The 19780-nt window shown below is 42.6% G+C and overlaps 2 protein-coding genes across 4 annotated transcripts in view; both read right to left on the minus strand.

The window, feature by feature from the left end:
- api5 (apoptosis inhibitor 5) overlaps positions 1-16031 on the minus strand; it is a 51338-nt gene extending 35307 nt beyond the window's left edge. The window contains exons 1-14 of one of the 2 annotated variants that reach the window (XM_049723716.2): positions 15718-16031; positions 14895-15056; positions 14710-14803; positions 14526-14591; positions 14290-14441; positions 14013-14219; positions 13800-13904; positions 13627-13716; positions 13358-13539; positions 13174-13267; positions 13048-13104; positions 12854-12939; positions 12633-12775; positions 10629-11256 (exon numbers count right to left, since the gene is read on the minus strand). In XM_049723716.2, coding sequence (XP_049579673.1) covers positions 11177-11256; positions 12633-12775; positions 12854-12939; positions 13048-13104; positions 13174-13267; positions 13358-13539; positions 13627-13716; positions 13800-13904; positions 14013-14219; positions 14290-14441; positions 14526-14591; positions 14710-14803; positions 14895-15056; positions 15718-15789 — 1590 coding nt within the window. In that variant the 5' untranslated portion in view covers positions 15790-16031 and the 3' untranslated portion in view covers positions 10629-11176. Of the gene's footprint in view, positions 1-10628; positions 11257-12632; positions 12776-12853; positions 12940-13047; positions 13105-13173; positions 13268-13357; positions 13540-13626; positions 13717-13799; positions 13905-14012; positions 14220-14289; positions 14442-14525; positions 14592-14709; positions 14804-14894; positions 15057-15717 lie in introns of those variants that run through there. The other variant, XM_068651189.1, reaches the window with a different exon arrangement.
- A 537-nt stretch (positions 16032-16568) lies between these two features.
- Positions 16569-19632, minus strand: samm50 (SAMM50 sorting and assembly machinery component). Of its 2 annotated transcripts, none has more exons than XM_049723722.1 (15): positions 19464-19632; positions 18970-19080; positions 18794-18895; positions 18635-18722; positions 18469-18575; positions 18265-18395; positions 18101-18188; positions 17901-18029; positions 17705-17776; positions 17537-17623; positions 17379-17449; positions 17243-17310; positions 17017-17163; positions 16802-16943; positions 16569-16725 (listed from the first exon to the last, which is right to left on the minus strand). In XM_049723722.1, exons 1-15 carry the CDS (start codon positions 19482-19484, stop codon positions 16680-16682), a joined length of 1410 nt encoding a protein of 469 aa, XP_049579679.1. In that variant the 5' UTR covers positions 19485-19632; the 3' UTR covers positions 16569-16679. The 2 variants fall into 2 exon arrangements, with proteins under 2 accessions (XP_049579679.1, XP_049579678.1); XM_049723721.1 differs by having other exon boundaries at positions 17017-17170; positions 17241-17310.
- Positions 19633-19780: the final 148 nt, after the last annotated feature.

Below are 19780 nucleotides of genomic sequence, written 5' to 3' on the forward strand. Positions count from 1 at the left end.
ATCGGTGTCACTCACCTGACTGCGTCCGTGTCCACCTCCTAGGAAACAAAAACACAATTGGTCAAGATTTTTCCCCCCCAAGCCCTGAAGAAAACATCTGCAAGTTTTCCCCGGGATCGCCTTACTGACACCCCGCCTCCCCACACCCCGCCCCCCCCCTGCTTTTTTTTTTTGCATCGCTAGTTTTAGAGCATGCAAAACTAACTATAAGGCTATTTTTAGCAGAAGACAAGCATGTTACGTGGAGCCACATGCAAATCAGCCCTCCACAAGTGTGCACGAGAGCCGCCGTTGTTTGTTGCACCAATGCAGCGATGTTTTTTTTTTTTTGTTGTTGTCGTCCACTCTCCACTAAAAATCCACCATACCGATGAGGATGACGATGATGATGATGAAGGCGCAATCTACCTGGCACGACGCTACTCCACAAGTGGAACAGTCCTTTCTTTTTTCTACAAAAAAACAAAACCTCTCCTTTCTAGTCGAGCAAATAATGCTCGACTTGCTGACGAGACTAGAAGCAACCCCTCTGCAAAAAAAAAAGAAATAAATAAAAAGCAGTTTTTCTTTTTTTGAGAGGGGGGGGGAGGATGAGGGGGGCTGAAGGGCTGCGTCAGTTACTAGGCATTGACGTCACGTTTAGATTCTCTCACTTTTTTTTTTTTTTCCCCTCCGCCCTGTGGAGCCTGCTTGGAAAGATGCTGCTTGCTGCTGCCCTCCTGCGTGTGTAAGAAAAAAAAAAAAAAAAGACTAAAAAATATATCACGTGCACCGTACGATATTTTGCTCTACTTAAAGATTTTTAAAAAATAGAAGAATATATTTTTATAAAACTGTATTTATCCTTTGTCTCTGTTCTTTTTAACAAAATGCACGCGTGGAATTGCACTAGTGGGTGCTTTTTTTGGGGAGATGAGGAGTGGAATGGTCGAAAGTGGACATGAGTGAAAAGGCGGTTCTGACAAAAAGTGAGGAGAGGGAAAGGCAAGGCAAAGGGGGGGGGGGGAGCAAAAGGGCTGCGCCCGTCGCATCGGTTGGTGCTATTTTTAGCCCTGCCTGTGGGCCAACTGTACACGGCGAGGGTGCGTGGACGCGCACGCGCACATCATGAAAAATACACGTCAGTCTTACTTGCCTTCCTTTGATGCCCCCCCCACCACCCCCACCCCGAGGGAAAATAAGAACCAATGGGATAAATGTGTGTGACGTCACCGTGGACACACACGAAGGACACCACGGGGGGTGGGGAGGAAAAAAAATGCCCTCAATCAAGCAGGGTACAGGCTTATCAATGGGACTTGCGGCCCAGAGGGCAAAGGTGCAGTTCTAGAGGGTGACCGCATGGTGTCGACAAACTCGACCGAGAGATTTCTCCAGTAACTTGACAAAAGAAAATAATTGGAAAGTTTACACAGTACATAGACTTTTTTTGAGTGGGAGGAATGAAACACTAGGCAGCAATATAAATATATATATATTTTTAAAATAATTATTCCTTAAACTGTCTATTTAAATAACACAGCACGTTTGAAAATGAAAGTAAAGTAAAAAAACATTATGAAAAAAATTAACTTGCAAAAAAATTGAAAATATTTCAACCCCACTGTGCTTTTAAAAAAAAGAAAAATTCTAGTCTATTCACTAAATAAGGAAAAATACAATAAATTGAATATTAAATTTAAAATATCTTAGAAATATTGACAAAAAAATTGTAAATACTTCACCCACAGAATGCACACACATTCTTCAGCCTTTGCATTAAAAATGTACCCTGAATGAATGAAAAAAAAATTAAAGGCGCCTTTGTGAAAAAATATTACGAGAAAAGTCAGGCAATACAATACCAGAGATTCAAAATTTTAAAAAATAACAGCAAATATTCAAAGCAATATTTTAACCACAATTCAAAAACTGAAGAAAATAACAAATGATTAAAAATGACTTAGAAATTCAATAGCAAAATACCCCAAATACCGGTTGCGGAGGATGATACTCTTTGAGCCATTTCAAAAATCAATCAAAATCAAATTGGTCGACCTGATGGATGTAGTAATGTTCTTTCAACCATCCGCTAACTTACGTCCTACTAAACAATCAAGAGGGGTGGTGCAGCCCAGCCCACGCGGTACTCAATGTTCCACGGCAACCTGCTGCTGCTGCTTCTTCTGCTGCTGTTGACTTTCTCACTTTACTGCTGACTTTTTGCAACGCTTATCTATTTCTTTTTCTTACGACAGTTCCCCAAGCAAAGCGCTAAGGCGCAATAAAGTTGTGTTAAAGAGACAAATGGTGTCAGAGCCCAAAAAATGTATTACAAGATTGCTTTTTTTCCTAACCTGCCTCGTGTGTTCCCTGCTTGTTGTTGCCGAGCGGCGCGGCAGAGGATCCCCCGGCATGTGAACAACACTCCTACGCATCACTGCAGCCTCATGCGTCCTCGCTCGCTCGCTCTCATTCGTTTCTCTCTCTCTCTCTCTCTCGTGGAGTGTCTGGAAAATCACACAAAGATCCCTTAGCCCCCCCACCCACCAAGACGGATCGACACGTTCACCTAAATCCACTCGGCAACCACGTCAAGTTTGTCTTGAAATTACCCGGATGAGATGGAGGGGAGGGGGGGGGGGGGTCAAGAGGAGGGGGGGTCCTCCAAAGAAATAAAGAAATACACACATGGTCAAACTTTCTGGACTACAAATGGAAGCACTTACCCTTAAAACTGTTTTGGGAGGGGGCACGTCACTCCGATGCCAATGCTTGGTCTCCCTGGCTCACTCCCAGACGCAAATGTTTGCCGGCATTCCTGATCCCTAATGGAGGTGTGTGTAGGGGGGGGTATGATGTTGGAGGTGTAGAATAGAGAGAGGAAGTGGTTGGGGGGCAGAGTTACAAATACGAGGCAGCGCGCCAAATCAGAGAACAGGAGGTGAGGAGGTGGGGGGTAGGGGGGGAGCACGATTTACCTCACTGTTCGTGCGTATGTGTGTCTTTGCAGACAGAGATGGGACACGAGAAGGAGAAAAAGCATAGAAATAGAACATCTAGCGAGGGATGGAGGCGAGGGGGGGCGGGCACAGCTAAGTCTTACCCAGAAATGAAGCTCCGGGTATGGGCTGTATAGTAAGCATGCCAAAATGTGTGTGTGCGTTTCCAGACATGAGAAAATGACGCATGCTTTCATGGAAACCCAGCAAGAATGGAGGATGGAGGGCTCACAGTCAAGTTGTACCCAGAAACAAGGCACCACGGCTGGGCTGGAGAGGCACCATGTCAGTCTCTGTGTGGAGCTGAGGAAAAAAAAAAAAAAAAGCAGCACTCTCTCTCTTTTCCCTCTAGCTGTCATGAGTGTCTCTCCCCCCCCTCTCTCTCTCTCTTTCTCTCCGACGGCGTGTTATTGACCTGCATTGACGTCATTGCGTCATTAGGTATCCCTTAGAAACACTGACTTTCAAAAATAGTATCAAATTAATTCAGCTCACAAGCAGAGCGAGAGAGAGAGAGAGACAGACAGACAGACAGAGGGAGGGAGCGTTTAAGGTCAGGGTGTTTTGGGGTGATGTTTTATCACCCAAATAGCCCACCACCACCATCATCATCCTACACACACACAAGGACACGTACAAACAAATGAGATTCCACATTGGGATGCAAGCAGATGGCGCTACAATTATCTTTCGGGTCAAAAATGTCAGAATGGAAACGTCTACATGCGTCTCTTTCCCTCGCTCTCTTTCGAGCTGGTCTAAAAATATCTTCCTGCCTTCCCGGCCGACTACGTTCAACAACCCGTTCCCCCCGTTTAACCTTAAGGCGGAGGGGAACGGGGACACCTTGAAGACCCCTGACGTTGAAGAACAATGATATAAACATCATTAAAAATCCAGAATGAATCAAACAAAGAGAAGAAGATGAAGGGTAGAAAAAGAACAGCGGTTATCATCGCGCTATGACGTCACCGGCAGGATTTGCCATCCAGGAAGTGGCTGGTTAATAACGAATTGACAGAGCGGGAGCTGTCCGTGGTGCTGAACCGCAGTGCGAGGTCGTTTTAGCTGTGTCCATGAAGGGAACAATGCGGACATCTTTCTTTGTAACAAGACAGGCGTTGCTGTTATTTTGTCTTTCACTTTCGTGAGGTGAGCAACCGACCCACATTCTGCCCAGTATCTAGCTCCGCCCCTTTTGGTAGCATTTCGCTAGGCATTAGCATTAGCAGACTTAGCCGCTTAGCTTATGAGGTCATTTTAAATACACATGTAATTGTCTTTGTTGTACCTTTTAATTGGATACTGAATAACTAAATGGATAAATTAAATATATAAATTATAAAATAAATAATTGGATACTGAATAACTAAAATGGATAAATTAAATATATAAATTATAAAATAAATTAAATTGATGAATTAATTAAAAAGAATCAACAAGCCTTTCTTAAAAAAAAATCACAAACAGCCAAATGAAGGCTCTTGGAAAATCCAAGTCGTGACACCGACGTCTCGAGGCGCCACTGGATAAGCACAGATTGAAGCTGTTTATTTTGTATTTTTGGCGCAGCTTCACGCCGCCACTGTGCGTTTGTGTTTTTCCACATTCCAGTGTGAAGGAAAGAGTGACAAAGAGAGACAGAAAAAGATAAACACTCACTCACACGCGGCGTCAGGACAAAATTAGCAGTTATGAATCATCCACTTGAATTGAGGTGGACCGTAGGCTCTGGTGTCGTGGGAGGTTGCGATTCTCGCCTTTTGGTACTTGGAGCTTTAGAGGTGACACAAACACACGTGAATACGTTTGGTGGAGGAAGGAGTGGAGGAAGATGGATCCATTCCGGGTGGTGTTGACGACTCACCTCAAGAAGTCTTCAAGCTGTGAGGAAGAACGGACTCCAAAGCCATAGGTGGCGCTATAACATGTTAGAAATGGGACAAATGTTTACTTGTTGTTTTTGTTAGCGAGCAGGCCACCATATGGTTCAAGGGCAACAACGGAAACTAAAGCACAAAGAATAGATAATGTGGACTGTACCATTTTCATTTTGGGCTTGAGGGTCATTTCCACTGTATCTTAAACACCCCAAAAAAGGGAAAATAAATTCACAGAGTCCTTTTTAAGTGCTAACTGTTAGCTTTGTTAGCTAACAGGCGAGGTGCCGCTAGGTTAAGAAAAACATTTTGGGATGGACGCATATTTTTTTTGTACCTCAAAAAAAAAGGTGAACAAAATTTTTTGATAACATTTAGCTTTTATTAGCTACTGGATTTATTTTTGGAAAATGTCTCAATGTTCAGGTGTGCCCTTTAGCTAGGTAGCTCGAGAGAAGATTAAATAAATAAATATGTTTGATTGTCGTTGCCTAAAAGAACCAGCGATCAAACATGTGAGGCCTAAAAAGGAGGACAAGATGGAGGAGAGCCCCCGCCAGGAGTAGGGGGAGGGGGTGGGGGGGTTCTTGTACGACAGAAGCACGTCACTGGAGAAAGTCACGCAGCACTCAGGCGTGGCTGCCAAGGCTGACGACACACGGCGAGATGTTGGGCGTGACGGAGGCACTCGGAAATACACACACGCACGCACGCACACGCCCTTTTAATTTGTTCTAATGTCCCTTCCCATCTGCTGGCGGCTTCCCACTCATGTTGGTGGCTCGCATCTTTCCAGTAATTGTCGTCATCCCGTTTCGGAACCTTATACCGATTTTGGGTGTCACTTTTCAGTGCTAACAATAAAACAATTGCAATTAATCCACTGGGGGAAAAAAAAACCATGTTTTTTCTAGTTTTCTTTATATTCATTTCATAGACTGGACCTCACAGATTTCCACTTGGTGGCATTTGCAGATTTTTGATTTTTTAAATCTGTCACAAATGAATGACCCCAAAAAATACAATCACTATACACCCTAAAAATATCTAAATTAGATTTTTTTTTTAGGAACCCCACTGTGTCCCTACATCCCGATTTCCCTACGATTTATTTTTCCATCTCTCCTACCTAAATGATGTCAATGGAAGAGCAGAGCTATAGTGGGGCTATTTTTAGACTTAGCACACACACACACACACACAACACACACTCACACGCAGAATCCATGGCATCACATGTTTGGTTGGGAGCTCTGCTGCACACAATAAAGCATCTCCAGAGGACACTATTGTCACAAATGCAAAACACACACACTATGCTAATGTGTGTGTTTGCTTCCCTTATGTGTTTATTAGCACGACCAGAGGAAGAAAAGAAATGGAAGGACAAGCCCCATTGAGACTGAGAAGAAGGAGGGCTGGCTTCTTCATTCACTCACTCCTTCATTCATCACTCCCAGACTCACCCATTCACAACGTTTTGCCAGCAGACTGTGAATGAACGCAGGAGTGTCAGGAGTGTTCCACTGTGTGTGTGTGTGTACGTGTGTGTGTGTGTGTGTTTAGGAATGGAGGGGGGCGTCTCGGTGGACATGTGAAGAGTAGAGTACACAGTGTTCCCCGCCTGCCAGGAGTTTTGGGATATGTGTGTGTAGAAGGAAAAAGGAAAAAAAAAAAAGGAAAAAGAAAGAAGGGTGTGAACTTGCCCCCCCCCCCTTTTTATTTTGATTATTGTTGGATGATGAATTGAACAAACAAGATACTAATTGGCAAGGAGGGAAAAAAAAAAAAAGGATTCTGGGGGGGGCAGCTTGGACTTGCCAAATAGTGAGCCATACTAATTTAATCTTTAAAAATAATGTCAAATGAAAGTTTGCTTAGGTTTGAATGTTAATTTCATTTCAAACACAGTAAAATGTATTCTTAATTTCAATTTTAAAAATAAATAAATAAATAAATACATAAATAAATAAATAAATAAATAAATAAATAAATAAATAAATAAATAAATAAATAAATAAATAAGTGATATTTCCTTTATTTTATTGGGGGAAACTGTCTAAAAAAAATTGGGGAGAATTAGATATTACCCTTTTTCAAAGTAGTTCAACATTGATAAAAAAAATTTATTAATTTGATGTGTAATTTTAAATTGAATTTCAAATGTGAGTCATTTCGATTTGAAATGTTCCTTTACGTTCAATTAACCTAAGATCCACGTTATGATACAATTTTCAAATGAGATTTTATTCCAGTTAATTTCAATGGACAACGCAAATTCAAGGGGGGATGTGCACAATTGAAAAAAAAAAAAGAAACGAAGGCAAGACATTCTCCTCCTCCTCCTCTTTTTCTCCTCCTCCCTCACTCCTGACATTCACATGCTCCATTACGTAACACGCTTCGGTTAGGACGGGTAGGGAGCATGTTTAAAGTCTCCTTCAATCAAATAAGCGCACGCTTTGCTGCACAAGCGTCTTCAATGGAGCTCCAACCGAGCTTTTTTTTTTTTTTTTAGCCCGCATTCTATTTCCAAGATGAAGCCGTGGTAAAAATAGACCTTCCTACTCCTCCTTTGCTCACCACCACTACCACCTTCTCAAGATGGTGCATCTACTCTGATGTAGTCGTCATCAATGGAACAGTGCAGATGGCTATCAAGATGACAAATGTTTTGGGTGTGACATCATGTGTAAACAATCTGGTCCAAAAACAAGTTCAGATTAGAGGAAAAGAGTCGAAATTCAATATTTCAACCACACAAAGCTGTCATTCGTTGGATGCCTCACCAGAAAAACTTAAGTCAAACAGGAAGACAAGTCAAAAATGTTCATTTTAGGGTGGTGGCCATTTTGCTGTGGACTGAAAATGACATCACGGTTGCTCAGGTTACGCCCAATCATGGCTCATCTGTTTTCTGAGTCAGGTTAGGTAATGTTTGCAAGCTGAGCCGTGATTGGCTGTTACCTGAGTCTGAACAATTGTGATGGATAAAAATGGGTGGATTTAAATTTATTTATATTCATATTCCCCAAACACAATATGAATCAGAAGGCAGCGTTTGGACGAGAGTGGGGTGCGTAATATTGGAAATGTGGGGGTCGACTTCTCATTTAAATCGCGTAAATAGAGCATCTTTTGTGTCGAATAGGCTTTGGTCATCAAATATTTTTCCATCAATTTATTTGTTATAGAACATTTTAGAGGTGTTTAAAGTGCTCATTCAGTTTTTTATTTTAATTCCACATAGATGGCAGCCACTTGTGTGCTTTAACATGATGTCACCGCTTTGTGTTGTTCGCATATTTGCGATGATTCACTTTTATCGCCAAACTCCATGTGCGGGTTTATATTTATATATACACACACACACACCTCATACACACACGTGCAGCAGCAAGCGCTCCTCCGCACTCCCGTTGAAGTTGACATGTTAACACTCACTGGCTGCTATATTTAGCGCTGCCTCGCCGCACTGTTACTATTCCCAGCATTGCGCATGAGGGGGCGGGTGGCTTTTCATGCATATCCATACATACATACATAAATACAGATACAGTATGTGCTTATTATATTTGGGTATATCGACTCGAAAGCGAATATTATGAAGAAGGACGAGGAGAAAAAAGGAAAGATTAAGAAGAACGGGCTGAAAGGGAAAATTTGGAATTTGATACAACACCGAGAAGATCGGAGTGAGCAACACTGTCAAATTTAAATCGAGAAATGATCAAGTGTATAAAATGAGGCTTCAAAATAAACACCACTCAACTGCCACTAATAGCACTGAAACCACCGCCCTACTCAACTGTCAATCAAATATCTGTAATATGACTTAGAAAATGGACAGCGAAGAATGAAGCACTCGTGGGTGCATTTTTGGAGTGGTGGCGTCGCTAACTAGCTATTGCGTGGCATAGCCGCTGATGTAAACAAAAGGGATTAAGTTCTTATTCGGTGGGCGAGATGTTACTCAATTACAAACTGGTAGGGCAGGAAGTGGTGGGAAAGCGTATGTGAGGAACTCTGCTTTAAAAAAAAAAAGATTTTGTGGTTTTATATCATCGTATAGCTGTGACAGTTCATATTAGGACATAGTGGTTCAGCACCAAGGAGAGTTCCAAAGAAAATAGTCATGATAAGGATGTAGTAATTTAAACTTCAGTGGTTCCAAAAAAAAAAAACTAATTTATCTGGGGTATAAATATGTCGTTTGTTCTCGGTGATGCCAAAAGGAGGGGAAAAAAGTGCATCGCTGACGCAGTTGATTCTTTTTATAGCCTTTTTACAGACCTCAAACGACAATCAAACACAATCAACATATTTTATGCGGATTATTTTCTTTTTTTTTTCATTTCATTTAGTTTCAACCAAAACTTTGCATTGTGGTATATTATATTCTCATTTTGGGAGAAGAATTGATTTATTTACTTTGGTTTGGGTGGTTGCCATGGTAACACCATTGGACCCAAGCGGGTCGTAAGAGGCGAGAAGTGAAGTTACCTGTCAGTTGGTGGAATTTCTTTCTTGCGTTTCCATTGGAGCGGATGATCCGATGTGTGAGTTATAGGAAGGATCTGATTGGGGGGCGGACAAAAAAAGAAAGCAAATTAACTCGGGATTTTTTTAATGGTTACATTTTTTTTGAACCCCTGAAAACGGAGACACTCTGCTTCCAATGGGAATAGAAAGGCATGGAAAAAGAAAACTCCGGATCCAAATCATATCTAGTTTTGATCCCCTGTCCGCCCACACCTCTTCCTGTATCACTGCATGATTATTTTAAATTCTGCAGTGTGTGTGTGTGTGTGTGTGTGTGCGCGCGCGCGTGCTTTGGGAAATACCTGGTCACGATCAATCACTGGAGTTCTTTTCCCACGGTTGCTTACCGCCCCCTGCTGGTCATAGAGGCGACGTTCATGGACCTTAAACGTACCACGGAAAATGGACAGTTTGAGTAGATTGCTAAGACAAAATTAAAAAAATAATAATTAATAAATCAGACAGATGAGTGTAATGCTCACGGGGCTTTTCATTCAAAATATAATGCAATAACATCCAGTGCACGGACCCAGATTGTGTGTTTCGATTAAAATGTGTTAATTATAATTTGCATTGATTTTTAGGGCTTTTTTGGCAACATGATTGCAGCATACGTTTATCATATCAATAACAAGGCAGATATTGGAGAATTTGAGTACAATGTGAAAATTTTTGCTAAATGTTTTCATAGGCACAAAACATCATTTGGTGTATTTCATATAAATTATTTTTTCGCTTAAAGAACATTATTGCTTAAAACATACATGTATTTTTTTTCTGTATGCAAGACAAAGAAAGAATGAAGCCTGAAACGATCAACGGGGCTAAAAATAGAACTGGTTGTTGCTCTGGCATGAGGGAAAACCCTGGTCTGCATCGCCCCCTAGAGGGGAGAGCCTGTCACAACATTTAATTATTATTTTTTTGGGCTCCTTTGTTCTATACTAAATCCCAAGACAGAAAAAACATGCATGTGGTAATTAAAATAAACAGAGCTTCCTCCGATTATTTTTTAATCCACTGGGTTTTTTTTTCAGAATTGGAATGGTTTTTTGGGTGCGAAATTGAATTAGCATGAGGTTGGATACTAAAGAAATTTTTCAGCAGGGACACGTAAAGTTATGGATTCATTTTTTTCATGTTTGCTTTGTAACCCACCCACCCCCACTCCTGGAAAGAAAAACGATCAATACATTTATCGTACATGAAGACATGACAGCCACCGTTCATACTTCCAAACAAGTTTATGATAAAAATCCGACATTGTCAATTCTTACAAAGTTCTAATAATTGCCCGATTCATACTGAAGCTCATCTAACAACAATTTAAAAAATGAAAACAAGATTAAATAAACAGGTAACAAAAAAAATGCACCCTAACATTACTTTGCAGGACAAAATGAGGATCTTTTTTTTTTCTCTTTTTTTTTTCCTTTTGAAAAAATTCCCAGCGAGACCAAAACTACTCGTGTGTCACAACTTTGCAGTCTTTTTGTTCCACAAGAATACACGTCATAGATAAAAACAAGGGAGAGGAGCTAGTGCTACGGGCCTTGGCTTCTTGACGACTTCTAGTTGGTCTGGATAGAAAAGTCCATTGTGAGGAAGATGTGAGGAGGAGGAGTAGTTTAAAAAAAAAAAAAACATGGAAACTAATTAAAACATGGAAGTGGGACAAAAGTGGTGTCCGTTTAGATTGACGGTAAAGATTTCGGCGTGATGCAGTTCAATGAGTGACAAGCGAGCACACACCCCCTCCCCTTGTGACCCGGCTTAGTAGATCCGCCCTCGGCTTCTGTTGCCTCTGGTGCCGAAGCCCCGTCCCCGTCCGCCCCTGAAGCCGCCGCGCTGCTCTGTAGGCAACATTGTCGGTGGAAACCACAACGTTAGCAATGGCCCACACAAATCATACAAAATAAATCCAATTTGATAAGAGCTCGGAATTATGTTGAGTGTTTCTGTACATGCTGCACGCGAACTTTCAGTATCATTTAAGAGGCGCGTTTTTTATTTGTATTTTGATTCATTTCAAATTTTTAAATCAGGATCCAAGAGCATTTCACTTCATTTTGATTTATTTTAATCTATACATGAGGAAAACCAAAGATTCAGAATTTTTTTTCCTTTTAACTGATAAATTTGAAACTCAAAAATGCTTTCATTTTTGTTGTTCATTGAATTAATGAATTAAAAAAAAAAATCCTTCAAGGTTTTTTAATTTATTTCAAGCTCCCGTGCGACCTAAAACGATCCACTTGCAAATATATTCGTTATTGATTTGTCAATTAGTATACACTCTTCAAATAGTGTAGCTGCTTTGGACCAATCAACTCAACTTTTTGTGTACCAAAAATTTTGCAAACTGCTATGACATTTTTAATGTTGGTAATTACCGTAATTTCTGGACTATAAGCCGCACCTGACTATAAGCCGCACCAGCTAAAATTCAGGGATATTTTAGTTTTTTTCTTACATAAGCCGCACCGGACTATAAGCCGCACGTGCACATGAGTTTTTTTTTACAAAGAAAGACAGTACTCAGAAAGCCGTAAAAATCCATAAATATGCCGCGCCGCCATTTAAGCCTCAGGGTTCAAAGTAACCTTCTGAATAAAATGCATTAAAAGTTCACATTCATTACAACTTGTTTTTGGTGAGCACAATGTCAGAATAATTGAATTTAAATGTTGATTGATTGGGTTTTAATACAATGCAGATGGTCCAAACAGCGCCACTGCTTTGTGTAATCTCTGAGTCACATGGCAGAGTATGAAAAAGGGTTTAGAGCCTTTTGACGCAGGTCACCTAGCGTGTATTCCTACTAAAGCTCATAATAGTCACAAGCAACACAGCCAGAATAAACAGCGGCCATAGTAGTGTTTCAAAATAGTATTTTTGTTGTTGTTTTGTTCTTCAAGATACCACACAACAGTGGTCCACAGCCTTTTTGCGAGTGTATAAAAGTGATCAAGTCATCACAAAAATCATGAAAAAAATCGTATATAAGCCGCACCTGACTATAAGCCGCAGGGTTCAAAATTTTGGAAAAAAGTCGCGGCTTATAGTCCGGAAATTACGGTATGTTTTGATCGAAATCAAATCTGGTTATCAGTACGCAAATTTTGCAAAATAGAATCATGGCCAGCCATAAAGTGTCCATAAAATAATCAAGAACAACATATCAGTAGATTACTACCAAAAGGTCAATGTGGTGTTTTTGCATTCCCACCGTAGTTTAAGTTTCCTAGGGAGGCGCTGTATTTGCCGCTGGGTGGGTTGTAGATTTGCCGAGCGTCCCGCCGAGGCTGCGGGGCCGTCTGCTTCTTCACGCTGGCGACCGAGCCTGCGTCGTCGCTGGACGGACGCTTCAGACTGCGGGCGGAGATTGGGGAAGTGATTGGTCAGTCAAGCAAGGATATTTCAGACTCGTTTGAACGTGTCAAAACGTACGCCACGGCTGCCGCCTCGGTCTTCTGGACTGGCTTCCAAGACAGAGAAACGGCACTCTTGAATGATGGAGGGTTGTGGAAGAGATCCTGAGATGCAGAGTAATAATTGAGTTGGGGGCCAATGATAGCGTATTGATTAATTTCTGGACACGAATAAGACATTTGGGTTGAGTTCCTCATCAAACTGCGACCAACCTTGATGAGGACGTTGATGTTGTTTGTAATCTTCAGGGCCACTACTTTGATCTTATTCTGGAAAAAAAATAAAAGACCCGGTCAGCACTGACGTGGCGACAGACTCCGAGCGACCGCTGGGTCCACCTCGTCCGTCTTGAGCGCTTCTCCCGTCTTGCCCTGCAGAGCCACTCGCAGCTGTCTGATGTAAACCTGCAGGCCTCTGGCGAAATACTGTAACCTGCAAGTCCGATGACACGTGTGCGGGTTTTTAGATGGCGTCCAAAAGGTGACATCAGTGTGATGCCTCTCGACTGCGAGTGACGCCCACCTGATCTTGAAGTCTTTGAGGCGCTCGGCGTCCACTTTGTCAATGAGGAAGTCGGGCAGCTTCTTGCCCAGCTGATGGAAGCTGAAGAGCAGACACTCCACGTAGCTAAACTGCAGCTTGGGCTCCTCGCCGGTTTGCTGCTCGCCGTTCTCCACCTCTTCCGGGGGCAGAGGCATGTACTCCTATGGAAAAAAAAAAAGAAATGTGCGAAATGAATGCCTGTCAACATAGCCGCAATGACACCAGTTTGTGCCGATGTGTTTACCCACCAGCAGCTTGGTGAAAAGCATGTTGAGGTTGGTCTCCAGCTTCTCCATGTCACCACAGAAAGGACTCATCTCTGCCAGCAGTTTGAGGACCTACGCACACGGACGTGAAAAAGCCAATCGAGTTGCCGCATTCGAACTTTTTAAAACGACAAACGGAGGAACTCGACACTGACCTCGAGTTGAATGTCGAGCTCGGCCACAGGAGTCGTCAGCGTGCTGAGGTTGGGCAGGACGTGTTCACAAAAGTAGGTCACAAAACGTGTGGAATGAACATTTTTCTACAGGAGAAAGAATGGAACACAGTGAGTGACCTTTTGACCCCCAAAAAAACAGCTTCAGAAACTCTAAGCTCTATTTAATCTACAAAAAAATGTTGGTGTACTCACGGAGAAGAGGGGCAGTGCCTGGCGCGTGCACTGAAGCAGGCGGTCCACCGTGTCGGGGTCGGCCGGGTTGAGCGCCTGCTCCAGGAAGGCCTGGTCCACCACCAGCTCTACCAGCTGCTGGCGCCCGCTCACCGTCTGCAGCACGCGCAGTCCCGACACCAAACGCATCAGCAGCACAAACTCCTCGCCCGTCACGTCCTCCAGCACCTGCGAGCGAGCGGGGTACATCGTCAACAAGAGCAACAACAAATTGAATTTACAAAGACACAAGGCGAACCTTCTTCGTCTCGGCAAAGACGTACTCCTCCACCTCCTTCGTCATGACGTCCTCGGGCAGGGTCTTGAGCTTAGTGGAGAGAAATTTAATGGCCCGCTCGCGCACAATGTCCTCCCCTTGAAGGATCTGCGAGAAGAGCCCGCCGAGGGTGCCTGCGGGACACGCAACGTCCTTCATCAAGTTAGTAGGGAGGGGGAAAAAAATGCAAAGACGTACTGAAAAGCACACTCGCGTACCCTTCGCGTCAATCTTGAAGATGGAAATCAGCGAAACGTTCACTTGGTTGAACTCAGCGGTGTCATCTAAAAGAGGAAAGTAGATATTATACTTCGTTTCCGTAAAGATGAGTAAATAAATTGTAATTGCTGCACACTCACAAATCAAGGTATCACTTCGTTATCAATAAATCCAATCCAATACCTGTCTGGAGGAGTTGGGTGAGAATATCGGACACCTTGAGGATGTTGTCGCCAGTTGCAAACCGCGGAAGCTCCTTGATAGCCTGCCGTCGAATCTGGACCATAGTGAGCAGGCGGATTGTGAGACGATTGGAAATGCCAGCGCGCCAACGTAGCCTGAGGTTCAATTTTCGAGACACTACTTACCGACACGTCATCGTCTTCGCAGAGATCCAGCTGGGCGTTGATGGCCGCGTCGGCAAACTCCGGAAAGCTGCTGAAGAACTTTGGGATGAATTGAGCCGCCAGGCGCTTCTCCTTGGGCCCGCCTTTCACGCCATTCAGGATGACTTGGTAGGCGTCTTTGTGCTGCAAAATGCAAGGAACAAGAAGCACATTTGTTCAACGTTATTGTCGTCACTGATTGATTTGCTCATTAGAAAACTGTAGATTGATATTGAAGAAGTATTTTACTAAATCCTTTTCTCTCAAGAACAAAGAAAGGGGATTTTAAAGCAGTATAGGACAGGTACAGAAGGAAGGTAAACAAAGTAGTTTCGAGAAACAGAAAAAAGTTTGCATAACAATAAAGTCTGAGGGAAGGAAAGGGGAAAACAAATCTGAGGTGGAAGGAGGAAAAAAGGACTGAGGGAAGGAATTGAGTTTAATAAAGAGGAAAGAAAAATGAGTAAAACTAATATAACGGAGTAAAATAAAAGCATTTAATTTCTCGCTATCCTGTTATTACTCTATTAACTGTGTTCATTATTAGAAAGGACAAATACTTCAAAGGTCCAACTGTGTTTTGAAAAAACAAAAAATGCCTCAAAAAACGTTCTATTGTGAATTAACAAGAGAACATCAGTCGGCTATAAGCTAGCCGCTAGCTTAGCACCCCCCCCCCCCCCCCTACTCACAACATAAGCTTACGTAAGCTAACAACCAGCAATAAAAGATATAAATGAAAGTTTAGCGTTTTCGCTAAGATTCTAATTCAACACAAATACTGTGTTTTTGCTATTTTCCTTACCTGGCTGACATCGTCCTTGGCATCAGCAAGGACCCCGTAGCTTCGATAGAGATCCTCAATAGTGACCGCCATCAGCGTGCGTCCGATGTGCCTGGCACTCAGCTCAAATTAAAACTAATACCAAAAAAAAATACCCTCTCGATTCTTTTTATCAATGATTAACAGGGGTCGTGGCGCTACACCGCTATTTTGTGTACGCAAAATGGGAGTAGGGAGGCGAAATTTCGATGATCAGTCCACACTCGTCGTCTGCAATAGCTGCAACGTTCTGCGGACGAGAGCGGGCTAAGCTAGGCGGCTACGGAAGTAATGACGAGGCGCATGTGCACATTTAGCCAATCACAAAGCGGATTAAGACACATGTGACTAAAAAAGAGCGGAAAGAGCCGCGCAGTTATGGCGCTCATTTGACGCAGCCATTAGCCATTCATTCAATAATTTTTTTTTTATCTGTACGTGTATTGATTTAAGTCCTTAACTAAAAGTTGATAAAAATAATTTAAGGACAAAAGTCGAAATGACTGAGAAAAAAAAGTAAGCCAAAGGTGCGTTCATGCAATCAAAATAATGTGGGGAAAAAAACTAAATTGGCTAATAATAAAACAACAGAGAATAAACACCTCAATTGTATGATCTCAGATTATATGGAGAATTTTTGAATACCAGAGTCTGTTGGTTATTGAGCTGACACAACTATGTTGCTTCTCCAAGTCTCTTGTTTACTTTAACGAACTTTTTTTTTAAACATGATGGCATCTGCTAAGGTTATAAAAAGTAACGAGCCTAAAAGACAAATAAACCCAGTACAAATATATTTTCAAAGGTATGAAAAGAAAACTGAGCAACGCTAATTCAGTGCAAACATGTTTATCATTGAAGTGATAAGTTGCAAACAAACATCTAATATTCGCAGTCTTCCCTTTCAGCGCCGTGGCGTTTCTGTTATACAGAGACTCGTGGCTTCAGAGGAAGCGTATTCCTGCTCCAAACTGCACCCCATCACATATCCTGGAAGACAGCAGGCATTCAAATTCCATATTTTTGTAATATAAAAAAAAAAAAGAGACCAAGAAAAATCTTTTACCTATCTCCACTCTGAACTCCCATGGGAATGCAGTAGTTCAGCTCCAGTCTGGCAATGTTGCCCAAACGCAACACAATGCCAAGTCCATATGACCAGCGAATGCACTCAGCCAGCTTCTTCAAATGTGCTTGAGGTCCCTCCCCTAACCAAGACAAACCTGTTAAACTTTTAAGACACAGCAACCTTTTTTTTTTTTTTCTTAGGAGCTTATTCACCATAGTTAAGGTTACAAAGATTCCCGGCGTTGAGAAAGAAATGCGTTCGGAAGAGGTCGCCGAAGCCCCCCCTGCCTGGCCGGAAGGGCAGCGGAGTGTAGAGGTGAAGGCCTCCCGCCCAGTAGGCTTCTCCTCCCAGGTAATCGCCTGTCATACCAGTAAAAAAACAAAACACCAAAACTTAACAAACACAAAAAGAAGCCTCGAAGCTGATGATGAATCTCACCTTCGCTCTGCGGGCCCATGCTATACATGCTGAAACCACGAATACTGGTGGGGCCACCTAGATAGAACCTGGAGGGATGACGAAGAAAATTATGATCTTTTCCCCATTTAAAATAAAACAAGAAAACTCTAAAAACCTGTCTGCTATGCTTGTTGGCTTTTCACCAATAGGCAGCAGCAAACCACCCCACATGGAGGCAGACAGAACCTGCGAGGGAAAGAAAAAATTTTTGGGGTGAAGAATCATTTAATATTTTTACAGGCTTTAAAATGACCAAAGATGTGGAAATCTTACAGAGTCCCAAAAGAGGCTTTTATTGAGCTGGATTTCAAAGTCTTCCTTGAGGAAACTGGCATCTCCTCCCGTGTAACCGGCAAGCTCCTGCAAAACATTAAATAATTAATTAATAAATACATTAATATGTTTTTGGATAAATGGAGAATAAAGTGGTCTGCAAGTGACCTGATGGATTTTCAAGAGGACGCCTTTCCTGGGCAGGATGGAGGAATTTCTGGTGTCGATGACCATGGCGTGCTGACGGGGAAAGAAAGATGTCATCCACGGTGGTGATGTCATCGTTAGAGTCGACTCAATGTCATTCAAAATGGCCGTTTATGGAACAACTGTGCATTTCTTGATAGATTAAAATCGAAGATACCGCCAGTGACGACTTGAGGGAATGTCCGCTCTCTTCCCGGACAGCGAAGGAGGCGGTGCGAGCCAGACATCCCAAATCTCTCCACACGCCTTCCCACTTCAGGGTTTGGTTGGTCTTCCATACGGGGAACTGAGCAAAGATGGATGGCATACAGTAAAAAAATTCTCTTCGCAATAACGTAACTGCTTGCGGGTATTTACATTCAGCTCCACCGAGACGCCACGATCCGTCTCCCGCAGGGAGCTCCACGGAAATTGACCCGTTACTTTATAGGCATTGAACGAGATGCTACACGAAAGGGAAAGAGATGGAAAGTCACGTGACCTTAAAAAATACAAATTATCAATCCAAAATGTGTTCTTACTTGCGTTCAAAGTTCCCCACTTGAGGTTTGAAAAAGGAAAGGCCATAGGAAGTCTCTTTGGTGCCGTACGAGAATTGAAAGGTGAACTTCTCGGCCCGGCCGAACACATTTGGCAACTTCATTCCCAGCACCTGCCGTGACGTATTATTGTAACCATCACTGAGTAGTGACATCTCGATTGAGATGGTCCTGTTACGCACTCACCATGCTTCCTTCATTGTTGCCAACCATCGTGTTGTAACTGCCGGTCATCCGCCTCAGCTCGGTGACCTCGAAGGTCACGTCGAGGCCGTTGGGAAGAGCGTCATCACCTTGAATATAAAAAGAAGTCAAAGTAGCTTTGTACAGTTAGCATTTTTGTTTGGCGTACCTCTTGAGGTGTCAATAACAACTTCAACTTTTCGGAAGATTCCGAGACGGAGCAGCTTCTGCCTGGCTTCGTGGGATTTTTTCATCACCTGAATTAACACAGCAGCGAAGACTCAGTTAACAAGCCGGAGATTCACGTTGTGGTATTTACAATACATACATCGATTAAATTCTTTGCTCGGAAAACGCCTGAGATCTCGTAAGACAGCAGGTCCTCCTTGGTCCTTCCAAGCCCGTCTATATGCACCCTCTGGACCACCACCTTTGGATTTCAAAAGAAACATTATTTGATAAAAGGATGTTTTATAGCATGCTTGGCAACTACATGGATCTTACATTCTTGTTTTCCAGAATCTCCTGTTTGGGCTCCTGCTCCATTTCAGGAGGCTCAATGTCGTCGGCGTGAATTCCCAGCTCTGGACCCTGCATGGGCAGAGGGTCCAGGCTCTGCAACACCATGTTGCAGAAAGAAAAACAATCATCAGAGGCACACTGTGATTTCAATAATGAATTTCCTGATATTTTTCCATTCTCAGATGATAAAAATGTGATGCACAAAAAAGGCATGAAGACAGCGAGCTGGCATCTTCAGTCTAAGCAAACCTCAATTTTTAGCATTTTTTGGGTTAATATCTTAACATGCACAGCAAATAAAGTGTGATAGAGGTATAAAAATGCATTTTGTGTTCGTTAATAGGCGCCCCTAATGCCCAATGTGTCGTCGAAGGGTGGACGCTGTCACTGAGGGCCTCCCTCGCTTTTCTCCTTAGCAGCCGCACACGGCGAGAGGTCAAACGCCAAAAACAACACGTTTCCGTCGCTTTTCTTACCCTGGCGTGGACGGTGCCCATGCTGGGATCTAAGCGACTGTGACTGGGTGGAAAACGGTGACAGTTAAAGAGAGGAGAAACGCAAAAAGCAAACACCCAAGACTAACAAGCAGAGACAGGAGAAAGGGCTTCACGCAAGGAGGCAGCCATGTCACTTCCGGTATTCGGCTTGGCCACGCCCACCGGGAAGCGGCCATTAATTCTCCGGTGAAAACTACAAAACACTACTAAAATGAATAATATAAATACAGTACATATGAAAAATGACAATATATCTAACTAAAATACTTAAGTAAATATAAATGATAGATAATTAC

The sequence above is a fragment of the Syngnathus scovelli genome, chromosome 6 (genome assembly GCF_024217435.2).
Source record: "Syngnathus scovelli strain Florida chromosome 6, RoL_Ssco_1.2, whole genome shotgun sequence".
In the NCBI taxonomy this organism is placed as follows: Eukaryota; Metazoa; Chordata; class Actinopteri; order Syngnathiformes; family Syngnathidae; genus Syngnathus; species Syngnathus scovelli.